This window comes from Erigeron canadensis, chromosome 5, assembly GCF_010389155.1.
Source record: "Erigeron canadensis isolate Cc75 chromosome 5, C_canadensis_v1, whole genome shotgun sequence".
In the NCBI taxonomy this organism is placed as follows: domain Eukaryota; kingdom Viridiplantae; phylum Streptophyta; class Magnoliopsida; order Asterales; family Asteraceae; genus Erigeron; species Erigeron canadensis.
Genome location: NC_057765.1, coordinates 36,274,083 through 36,286,513, shown reverse-complemented (window position 1 = coordinate 36,286,513; position 12,431 = coordinate 36,274,083). Strand labels below are relative to the sequence as shown.

General features: G+C 34.9%; 2 protein-coding genes across 3 annotated transcripts; both read right to left on the bottom strand.

The window, feature by feature from the left end:
* Positions 1 to 421: 421 nt before the first annotated feature.
* LOC122599600 (ubiquitin carboxyl-terminal hydrolase 26) lies at positions 422 to 7,716 on the bottom strand. Of its 2 annotated transcripts, none has more exons than XM_043772131.1 (15): positions 7,636 to 7,716; positions 7,333 to 7,433; positions 5,919 to 6,518; positions 5,557 to 5,812; positions 4,758 to 5,485; positions 4,516 to 4,624; positions 3,778 to 3,959; positions 3,394 to 3,678; positions 3,101 to 3,308; positions 2,846 to 2,917; positions 2,482 to 2,712; positions 2,134 to 2,400; positions 1,916 to 2,057; positions 1,607 to 1,804; positions 422 to 750 (listed from the first exon to the last, which is right to left on the bottom strand). In XM_043772131.1, exons 2-14 carry the CDS (start codon positions 7,416 to 7,418, stop codon positions 1,692 to 1,694), a joined length of 3,279 nt encoding a protein of 1,092 aa, XP_043628066.1. In that variant the 5' UTR covers positions 7,419 to 7,433; positions 7,636 to 7,716; the 3' UTR covers positions 422 to 750; positions 1,607 to 1,691. The 2 variants fall into 2 exon arrangements, with proteins under 2 accessions (XP_043628066.1, XP_043628067.1); XM_043772132.1 differs by having other exon boundaries at positions 422 to 747.
* Positions 7,717 to 8,817: 1,101 nt separating this feature from the next.
* On the bottom strand, positions 8,818 to 11,921 carry LOC122601710. The gene is made up of 8 exons (XM_043774451.1): positions 11,730 to 11,921; positions 11,370 to 11,639; positions 10,813 to 10,935; positions 10,512 to 10,709; positions 10,165 to 10,418; positions 9,888 to 10,092; positions 9,497 to 9,805; positions 8,818 to 9,209 (listed from the first exon to the last, which is right to left on the bottom strand). Exons 1-8 carry the CDS (start codon positions 11,919 to 11,921, stop codon positions 8,925 to 8,927), a joined length of 1,836 nt encoding a protein of 611 aa, XP_043630386.1. The 3' UTR covers positions 8,818 to 8,924.
* Between the last annotated feature and the right edge of the window lie 510 nt (positions 11,922 to 12,431).

Genomic DNA, 12,431 nt, shown 5'->3' with positions numbered 1-12,431 from the left:
TCCTAGTGTCTTGTGTAGCCTTTTTGCTTGTTGTATGGCCAAAACACCAGAGCAGTCTCACCTTTAGAATTGCATCTCAAACTTTTTATGGTACAGTATTAAAGAATTATTTTTTTTGCTGAAAGATAATGTCAACACATCTTATGCAGGCACGGCAGTTTTCTTGATAAGTATTTGATATAAACACATAAATTGAGAATTCTGCCATTTCGAGATTTTCGTATCAAATGCATTTTCAAATCTAGCTATCTTATATTTAAGTAAATCAATTTTGCAAATTTTCATAGCTTCAAGTATGACAAAAATTCGTTTAACTGCCACGTATATATTCATGCATTGTCATATTCACTGATACCTAAGATGCTCATTTTCAGTTAGACAATTTATTAACAAAATTCAACGAATTAGAAAGAGTTTGTAATCATGTTCAATTAAACAACTGCCCATTTTACCATCTCTGTAATGAAAGTATATAACAAGAGTGATGACCATATATATGTGCAATCACAAAAAGTAAAATTGGTCAATGCCATTGCTACGGGATTGCCACTAATAATAGGTACATTATATAGAGCTCTGTAACAAAACAAGGGACTTCACTGGATCATCAAAGATACCAAAATGACCAAAAACCATAGTCTTTTCTGAACTCATACTTTTACACACTTCTACCAACAGGGCCATGTGCAGAAACGAACATGGTGAAGATCTTCGGCAAGTGACTTAGGATTCACAAAACTTGCAAGCCTTCTGAAACAAATGAACTAATATCAGTCTACATTAGAACTTCTAGGTCCAAATGAACACAGATTTAATAAATGTCACTGATTCAGTAATTAACGATAGTTTCAAGAGCCTAGAGATTGAGGCCAAATATGGTTAGATATGAATGCCCTTGACCACTCAGATTTACTACGTTCTGTTGACTGGGATCAATCATGCTAAAGATCAGGAGAGGCGCCAATTTTGAGCCAATTGTCAGGGGTCATAAACTCATAAAGGATAACAGGGCAAAAGTGGATATACAAGTCAGCAAAGAACAAGTTGAAACATAAAAGTCTTCCAAAGATTATCTAAATGTATGAAGACCTCCTAAACTGCATATATTTTGAAACGAATTAGATCAGTGTTTGTGCACCCGCAGGACGAGACAAGATGCATTATGAGATGTACCCAACCTGTCCGATCTGCTGATTTTGCCACCTCTAACCAGGAGCAAATTACAGGACAGAACGAAAAGAGTAGTGAAATTCTATTATGATGCATGACTTAAGGTTTCTAACATAATGTGTGCATACAGTCTCCAAAGAAGTGTATTTTTCTTGACATTTTTAGCTAAACCTTCTAATAATTTATACTTCCAGAATTCTAGCTTCCAAAAAAAAAATGCTATTTATGACGTTTTACAACTAAATTCAAAGAAAACATAAGATAAGTTAAGGCCGTTCAACGACCAGCAGTCCTTTCCAGGCCTACATTGGTTGCCAACCAAACGACTTCGATTTTAGGGTAGAGTTACGTCGTTCATCTCCATGAGAACAATCTAAACATGAACGAATAATACTAAAGGGGGGAGAAAAAATAGATAAAAAAGATGAAATCTTACCTCACAATATTTACCAAAATTTGTTGGTTTCCGATTCGATGTACAGTAATACCAAAAGGCACAAAACATTACAAAGACATCCTCGTTAGTTATAGCATCCTTGAGACATGACCTGAGTCCCTATATTTGAAGTTAAAAGTGTTCCTCGGAAACCTCCCTCTGTTTGCTGCACCTCCATCTTTGTATCAGAAAGCTCATCTGAAGAAGGCAATACATGCAAAGGGATAACAAAGATAAGCATGATATTATTAGTCATACAAGAGCAATATATAGCATGGTCTGTAATGACTTAGCCTATTAATAAATTACCTGCAATGTCGCGGTTCTCATGGATCTCTGAGTCTGTTACCCATAGAACGTCTCCAGGGAATATGCACACATCAGCAAGAGTAGCAGTCTCCCCATCAACGATATTGGAACCTTTATGTATTATCTGGTTTTCCTTCACAATCTGCAAGAATTTAACTATCTAAAGCTTAGTTTTAAAGGATGGAAGTTTGCAATAAAGCGGAAGGCAGGAAACATACCCCGAACGATTGCCAAATCATCATCTTGAGTTCATAGAGAGTTGTGGTACCAGAAACATTTAAATTAACAGAATTCCCATAAGATGTCCTCCTTGATCGTTTAGAGATTCGACGATTATTTGGCTCTAACATGTTTGCAGATCCTTCTAGAATATATTTTGGTGGTTCTTTCCCACGAACAAAACAGATCCATATATCCTCATTACTGTAGTTCAGTTTCCTCACTAGTTCACAGCTTTCTCTTTCACCAATGCAATCTTCACACACCTACAATATATTAAGAATAACTTATAGCAGATGCAATTACATAACAAGAAAAAAATAATGTAAGCTTATTTTAATATATACCTCTGGATTAGTTTTAATTATTGGCCCTAGAGACTCGGTGTCACCGTTTGCGTCATCAAGGGAATTAACATTCTCCTCTGTAATTGGCATATCTTCGGTTGTCCCCAACAAGGTATTATCTACAGAATTGCTTTTATCAATTTCAGCAGATATGCCTGTTTCCTCAACACAGTTCCAATCTTTACAAAATGATGTCCAGTCATTTTCAGTAATGATTGTCAATTCATCTACCTGCAGAATCATCACACAAACTCAGCAGCTTTAGTTGCTACACAATCACTTGCAGAATCTCTGTTTCTTGTAGAGCATGATGGCAGGAAACCTTAGCACTAACAATAAATTGAAAGAGAAATTATGTCCTTACAGCTGGAGCCTTTTGAGTAATCACACCACGTTTTTGTATAAGATTAGGAGGTCTTCGAAGAAGTCTTGAATGCTGTCGAGAGCAAAAAATTTAACTCAGATGCAGGCAGTGTGTCAATGCCATATATATTATGAAAACAGACTAGAAATAGTTACAGAAATTCTGTTAACTTGAATGTTTAAAGCTACAAACAGTCCCCTAGAATCGATAAATTATGCAAGCAAAACTATATAAAAAGAAATGAACGCTAAAAACCTGTTCACATTTCAAAGATTCAATGACAATACTCAGACTTTCTGGTTCTTCAATTAAAGATGCATTCTTCCCAACTGCTGTGACGTAGCTTCGCCAATTTGAAAGCCAAGAAGAAGGCATCAAGTAGTATCTATTTTGAGGGTTAAGTGATACACTTTTTCCATTAGCTAGCTTCTCATGAGACTGGCGTTGTTTTAACTTGAAATCCCTACATGTTAAAAACTAAAAAGTCAATGAATATCTTTTGAAGTCAAACTCAACTATCTTTCTCTCTGAGAAGAGATTTAAGCAACCTTCGACTATCTTCAAGGCATGTTACTTCTGAGAGTTCATCAGAACACTGAGGGCATGTTTCAGAATCAGAGGGAAAAACCGAACAACCAATCATATCATCAGGCTTTACTTCATTGGCTGACTTATAGATAAAAAGCCACAAATCCTCTGATACTAGGACCCGCTTGGCTCCAGCAGCTTGTTCAGGCATAAGTGCACCATGTTGGCACCTAATTGAAGCTGTTGGGCCAGTGTCAGCTTCAGATGGCAAGTCAACATTCCGTCTGCGTACCCATTGACTCAACCTGCAAGTTAAGGGGAAATAACCCATACATATTACAAGTGTTTTTAATGTCAATCAGTAGATTTGAATGGCTGCAACACATACAAAAAAAATAACATACCATGACCTAGAGATGTAGTACAATTGTCCATCAGGAGACTTGCCCGCAAGTGCTGACTCAGCAGGTTCTCTCATTAGTGTCCGTCGATCTCTGTAGCTATCAGCACTAACTGTGGCACGCGCTGTTTCCACAAGGCACTCGGTGCAGCAGTCATCTTCACCCAAAGCTGGGCCACCTTTATACTTGATTTGAAAGCATCATAGAAGTAGCATCAGATACAAGTACTTAAGTAGCAAAAGAACATACTTCTGTTGAATAATCTACAAGAAGATCACCATATTTTTGGATGTAACTAAAGGGGTGTCAGGAATTGTGTTTTAAAGAGATTATCTGATTATTGCGTCTGCAAAACACACAATAAGAAAAGGTGTTTGGCTGAAAAAGTGATTATTTTGCATTTGCATAAAGAGAAATGGAGTTTACAACGCAGGTAAGGACAACTTTTTCAATACATAGTTTAGAAAACGCGAAATTCATCGTGAAAACACAATGCCAAACACCCCCTTACATAGCTATGTCATATTTTCAAATTCCATAGGTGTTGTACATATACTTGACATTAACCACTTAAAATGAGAAATTGAAATTATTAATAAGGGAGATATAAAATCCAAATCCAAATCACTTGATTTACATACATATGCAAACCATAAAGCAATATATGCATCTAACTACCCCACTTTTTCAAGTCATGAATGGAAACTTTAAATTTCAAAAATTACATGCAGAGAAAGGTACCTTGGAAGATATTGTATTCCAAGCCTTGGCCGATAACCGCTTCATGGAGCTAATCTTTGAAACGGGTACTTTTCCATGCAAACATTGGATTGGAGTATTGTCAATTATGCTGCAGAAATATGACAAGCGAAGGATGTAACACATGACAAACTGACAGAACTACATATTTGCACAGAAAGTTTTTAAAGTATATAACATAAACCCAACAAGAAGAAAAAAATATGTTAAGTACTCAAACTCACGCAGGAGTGATGACATCAGCCCATTGGCGTAACCAGTCTACCGAAATCCACCAAAAGGACTCTGCAGGTGACTGAACAAGGGCTTCCGAGATAACTGATCTAACCTCCTGTCGCCGCTCTGTAATGAGAGCCAACTTGGCATCTTTCTTTTTACTGTATTGCTGACAAGAATCAACATATGACTTGTTCAACTCAATAACTTCCTTCAAAAGATGAGGTGGAAGATAAGCACTTTGTGAAGCAATAGAATTTCCATCTTTTAGCATCCCTTCACCAGATCCCATTTTTGGTTTTATATGCCCATTGGTTTTATGCCTGAGAGAATACATCAGCATATATGCGTCGCTAGATGAGAATGTTTGTACATTAGTAGTTTCAGAAGGGGAAACATCCATACGTTTTCCATTTACAACATCACTGGGTTCCGAGGAACAAGATTCTCCAGCTGGCACACTCTGTGGAGGTTTTACAGGTGTATTAGAAGAATCACCACCAAAAGGATGTTGACCCAAGTCTGAGACAAGTTCATCATCAAATTCCCACCATAGCCCTGTATCTTGATCTTTAATATGAGCCACATAGTGGCCACTGTTAACTGCAGAACCCTTGTGGATCAAAACCGCTGATAAATCGTAAAGTTTAGGCTCACTTTGCTCAGATAACCATCGTGCCATATCAACTTGTCCAGGAAAACAAAATGCAGAAGTTATCTTCTTCTTCGTTGTAGTCTACAAAGCATATGACAGTGTCAGAAATTAAAAAAAAAAAATTTTGAAAGCATCAGCTTATTATCACTTACATTTGGAAGGAAGACACAACGCTTGAGCTGGAAAATAAGTACAGGAGGGAGAGACTGCAGCCTGATGCTACGAGTAGCATTTACACGAGTTGCACAAGAGCTACAAAAATACTGATTATCTCCTTGAAGCTCCTCAACAGAAAGATAATCATCTAAACTTTCATCCAAACTCTTTAAGCCCTTCACATTCAACTCCACCCCGTAGAAATCTTCTACATTTGACGAGGCTTCTGATTGGTTTCCACATTTTGAGCACCTAATAATAAAGTAATAGAAAACAGATAAACCAATGTATATATTATATTTCATATTGGCACCACATATATTACATTTCATATTAGCATCACAATAGGTAAACTTACTTGGTAACATGTGACACGTCTCCACGGAAGAGATCTTGAACAACAGTTCTAGCCTCGAGAACTTTTGAGTAGCTCAAACATTGCTCAAGCAATGAAAAAAGCAGGGTAAGGAATTCATGACTATCTTGCTGAATACCATTATCTAAAGCCAATGCTTCAATAAAGGGTGCCGAATCAATAAAAGCCATTTTACTAGCATGAAGTTGTGCAAAGAGTCGAGCAAGTTGATATAGTACAGGCTGTTTTTCGAGGACTTCTGGTTCTATACACAGTACCCCTTCCCTGAAAGACTTATTCATGTATAGGAATTGGAGTATGCTGTTCGCATAGCAAGTTGCACCGAGATTTGTTAGGCCAGCTGGAGTGTCGAGAGAATCACGTAGATCCTTGGAAGGATCCGGACCCATTGAGGAAACAATTTCTGAAGTCTTTTGCCATAACCCAGATTTCCGATTGCCATTTGGTGGCGGAATGAGCCCACAGAAACAGTTTGGGTTATCTTTTGTGTTTACTCGACAGCCTTGGTTACAAACAGGCTTCTCAAACATATATAGCTGCTTTATATCATCCTTCGACACTTCACCAGACAAGTGTATTTTCCTACCCAAGAAAGAAAAATACTAATTTAGTTTTAAGTTGCCTAATCAAATACTAACATTTACAAATTAAGTCACCACAAGGTTGCAACTAGCCAACTACACCATTTATTTAAAAAGACACCAATTCTGACGCAATCAATCCGACTTAAATGAAGCTAAAGTTTTGCTGCTTTTGTAACGGATAATTTATCAGGATAACGACAGAAAAAGCAGGCGAAAACAATACCTATTTGACAACTTTTTATAAAAACAGGTAAACGCCAAAATTAATAGAAACGCTACAAACATGTTGAAGTTGTAGCCTAAGTACTCAGCTTCGCATTAATAGCGCACTACATTTCAGGTGTATCATTCCAAATTTCACTTTTCTAACCGTTGTCACATAAGATCAAAACCACAGATCATATATCATAAGTGCAGAGTTATAATTCCAGGCACTATTTAAGCCCGGATTCACAACTACCAACGGACCACACGTTACTTATGGTGCATTAATCAACTGAAACCTAATTGGAAAGAAACATTCCTTTCATCACATACTATCTAAAAAATATGACATTTTTAAATATTTAAGCACTTTTAAGCTTTTCGATACCCAAAAAAAAGCTGGTATCATTATTTTTACATAAATTATTGTGTATCGAACTTTTTCAAAATTTCAAGATACAGCAAAATACAGTAACACCATGTAACAAAAAAATCCTTAAAACACAAAATGTACCTCTAAATTCAATCTTCAAATACCCAACAAAAAATTCAAAAAACATAAACTTGAAATAAATATATAGTACATATATATAATGTGTATGTATAACCTGTATAATTGCGAAATAAGTTCAGCATTACTGTTATCCGATCTTTGTCTCTTGTTTTTATTCCGAGTATTTGCTCTGTTGCTCATTTTTCATCAATCAATCTGCAAAAAGATTAAAACTTTAATTAGCATAGTAATAAGTTCAAGAAAACCCAATTAGGGTTTTAAGTCTAAAAAGCTATTTAAAAAAAATCAACTTTTGTTTGATGTTGAAAATTGATTTTTTTTATAAAAAAAAAAAAATTAATGAAGGAAAAGGATTAAAGGGTGAAAGAGAATATAGATTATAGATATATAGATATACCTGTTTGTATAGATTGAAATTGTTGGTGTAGAATTAGGGCTTATATAATGTATGTTGAGAGGATGAAAATATTATGAAGAAAATTTTTGTGTTATGTGTATAGATATAAGAATTATACATACAAATACATGTATATCATGAGGTGTAAGTTTTTTCGGTATACAAAAGGGGAAAAATGAGAAGTAGTTATCATTGGAAAAAAGTGTTTTTTCTAGTCTTTTCTTTAACAATCACTTTGCTCTCATTATTAACTGATTAGGATTTTATCAATTTAGATTACTTAAAAATTATCTCACCGAGCATAAAATATTTACCAGTGAACTTCGAATCTGAACAATAAAACGTCTCATATACATGTTGTAGCCCATCAACTATATAATTATAAGTTCAAATCTCATGATAAAAGAGTATAAGATATTTACTGAGTAAAGTTCGAATCTAAACAACAAAACGTCTCATGTTGTATATGTTATGACCATAACCATAAGATTGTAAATTTAAATCTCATGATAGATAAGTGTGTAAATATTATGAGGATTATTTGTAGATGTGGTTAATATGTTTTAATAAAAATCACTTTAATGTTGGTTTTCGAAAAGCTATAAATATATTAATTTTTTTTTGAAATAGACCTTGTACACTATGTATCAAAATTTAAAACTTACGAGTATTATTGTAGGGGGAAAAATGTGTTAGTATTTTAATTGCAAAAGTGAATTAATTAATTGAATAGACAAACATAAAATGTTAAACTATCATGTCACATATAACATGTCTGCAAAGTGTGAGATAACAAAGCTTAGCTATTTCTTTTGAAAAGAGGAATTAGACCATTATGACTTTTTTCCTGATAAATGTGATTTAGAGTTGTATTTTACTTAAAAGCAAGTGATTTCAATTTTAATGGCTAAAAAATGTATCAAGATTACATGTATGGATTGACACTTCGATCTATTTATAGTGTTGTGTTAAACTTCTTTGAAACAAAATGACGTTTATTTTTATCATTTTCATGTTAAAACTAGCCATGATTTCGGGTTTCGAATTTTGCCGAACCAAGTTATAACATAAATAACCTTGATTGTCAATGTTTATAAAAGTTGATTGAGATGAGTGATCATAAAAGCAAGTGTAAGAAAAAAGTACATGAACAAATACATATATTTCAAAAAGTACATTATACTTTGGTAACTTTAACAACAATAAAAGGTTTGCTCATTATTATTATCTTCTAATGAGCCTTTAAATATTTCTACTAAAAATGTCAAGAGACTACAGCCGGTTCTAATCTATGGTGAGCTCCAAAGAATTTTTTGCTTGTCAAAACTTGCTATCACAGCCGATTGTTCTTGACGAACAAGATGATCTACGAACATATCATAACAAGATACATGGTTGAAGTCTTTCAATACTTTAACTCCTTTCTGTTTTTGTGCATCTAAAATAACTTCTCCATCTCTAGATATATCTCCTTCTGCATACACCTTCAAATGCTTGATTTCGAACGTTTTGTTTAGAAGTTTCTGATCACCGGCAACAATGATCGCACCTAGAATCTCTCCCAAGAACATATCCTGCAATGATCAAGAATTTAAGAGAAGAAGTTTATATCTATGAGTTTCTTAATACAAAGTTATGAAGTTTTTTAATAAATCTACTACTCTTGTCCAGATCCTCCACTGCTAATTCATGTTAGACGGTTGTTGGATCGTTTTATATTTAACTAACTTTTTACATTTCACTTGTTTGACCTATTGTCGATATTATGCAACCCGAATATTGACCCATTTGCAAACAACTGAGTTACAATTTCCATATCTAATGATGTTCAAAACGGGTTAAGGTAGTTTGAATGTCTTACCACATGTCGATACAAGTGATGTTTTCGTTGCAACTTCTGAAGCGTCATTAACAAACGTTGTGTGAATATAGCTTCAGGGGTTGTGTTCCTTGTTTGCAACCTTCTTATGATATCTGAAAATGCATAGGCTTTTCGTTGTGTATAGAGAGGGATAAGAGTGATGTCGAGTGATGAATCAAATACCGTCTTTGCAGCCAAAGGATCAAGAAACATGTTTAGTTCCGCGAACTTATTTAAAGGAACATTGAAGACATTCCCTTTCTCTTGATTCTTCGTGTTATAGACATTGCCACCTATTATAAATACTTCCTGTGGTTACACTTCAGATTTTTAGAATCAAAAGTTACCACAAAATGGCACAATTGACATGAAAGTGAACCCAACTAATTACCTCAATGATTGAGCTCGAATTCTTGTCTGAAATTAAGATATTTGCTAAATTTGTTAACGGCCCGTTTGTTAAAATTGTAATTTTTGACCCATGATCAATTGACTTCACTAGTGATTCCCAAACTTCAAGTGCTAATGGTTGTCTAAGTTGAGGGGAATCTGTGTTACGAGGAGCTCCAAACTCAATCGAATTCTCTGATGTATACCTACAGATAAAGCAATCAAAGTTACCATTTCATTTTGTTAAAATTGGCCCTCTTTGTAGCTCGTGTTGGTACCTTCTCGGGCTCCTTGGTAAGTCACGTGCAAGCCCATAGAGCGTATCTGAGTCCAAAAAGCCACCGCTTCCATGTGGTATAGCTTTTGAATACTTGCAATCCCCGAGATTGGAATTACCCGGATAGGACTGGTTCAAACCAAACGTATTACCTAAACCAACAACGATATCATCACGACCCATCATATGTAACAAATCATACACCACGTCAATTGTTGCTAGGTTTGCCCAACCACTTCCAGTTACTAAAATGGCCTAAAAGAAAATGAAACACAGAGTCACAAATTAAAATTTGCCATAATTTTGGATAACAAGATTACAAAATTTGAATGATAAATATCACATTACCTTAACATAAATCTCTTCCACGGGTACTTTGAGAAGATAAAAAAGGGCTAAAAAATCTCCGGCGCTCATATCCATATCAAAAACGACGACCTTCCCTAGTTTTTTCCCACTTAAATCTGGTTTATAGAGAACTTCTTTATAATGAGGGAATTCAGATGTGAAATTGAATAGGCCTCTATGTTGAGGTTGATTCAGTACCTGAAATCAAAGCAAAAGTTCTATTATTGTCTTATATATCTCATATATAATTCAAAACACGGATCATAACTAATGAACTTCAAAACATTTGATATTAACTTACATCAAGGAAACTGATATAGAATTCCCTATCCAAAGAGCTTGTTTTGTTGACATTAGGCTTTGCTCGTGTTGCTACGCGTACACGAACTGAATCTGGTCCAGTGGTTTCTTCTGTATAGCCATCCTACGAAGTTGTAAGAAAAATATTATTTCACGTACGTGGTACGTGGCAAAATAGACGGTTGGGTAACAGGTAAAATGGGAGAATTTTGGTATACGGGTGGTTAGATGTTATTAGTCCTTTTCAAAAATCTAGCTTTATATGTAAACACTTACATTGTCATTACAAATTTTAACTTAATGTTTCAGTAACATATATAACAAGTTAGGCAAGGGCTTTATACACATTAAAATACACATTGGGTAATTTTTGACTCATGTAACCTGTCTTTTTAACTAGTCTATTTTTGGATATGCTCATTTGACCCATTAATTATTAAACATAAGCTGAATCGATTCATTATATGTAAATAGATATAGAACGAAATGGCAATCAATATGTAAAATCATAATTGTGTTTTTGAATAAACATGCTTGAAAACAGTTGCATTAATTTACCTTACATATCCCTGTCCCGTTCTCACGATGGCAAAATGGATCTTCAAGGCCTGTTTGAACATGACCGCTATGAATACCATTCTTATGCAAACCGAATTTTGGAATCTTATGCCCATTAAAGAGACTATTTGAGCCATCATATATCCCATAAGGCTTGTTTGATGTAATGACAGTAATATTCATGTACTCCATTTCAGCAAACTCATTTTCTTCGTGTTTCATAGATGATGTTGCAACTCCGGACATAAATGAATCCCACATGAAATAACTCTGCATGAACATCAAGCCATTTAAAATGAAACTGATTAACACTCATAGTGTTACAGGAAAAAAAAACTACAATTAAAATGTATGCTATACCGTAAAGAATTGGTTATCAAACCAAGTATCATGAGCCATCTTCAAAGACTTAAAAATGTATTGGGCCTCATATGTATGTTGATTATTCTCAAAAGCTTCAAAGAACTCTTGAGTAATAGGAATCGTGTTCGTAGCATCCAATGGAACAAGGGTGATTGGAATTCCCGAATGAATTACCTTTAAGTTAGACATGAGTCAGTAGACTACACGTACAAAAAAAAAAGTAGTACTTTAGCAATCATTACCGAGGAAATATATAGATTAGGATTACCTGGTATGCAGCAAAAGGATCAAGATAGAAGTTAAATTCAGAATACGGATTACTTCGAAAGGTTGTAAACATATTGCCATGGTTGCCACATTGTTGAGGTATGCACGACGAGCTAGCATTTTTGGGACAGCAACCCGTCGGGTTCTTTGATCTCACACCACCACCCATGATATAAATGTGATTGATATTTTTCTTTAAATGTGGATGTGTCATAAAAAAAATTCCCAAATTTGTGTGTGCTCCTGTTATGAACACACTAACCGGACCTTCTGATATTGTCTTGATCAATACTTGTTGCGCAGTTGGTTGCCTAAGAGGCATGTATCTTCTGCTACCCTGGTATATATATATAAATCAGTGAATTGCAGTATGTAAAAACACCAGCATATATGAAAAGGACAAGTACCTGTGGAAGAAAGCTACGTCGCAAA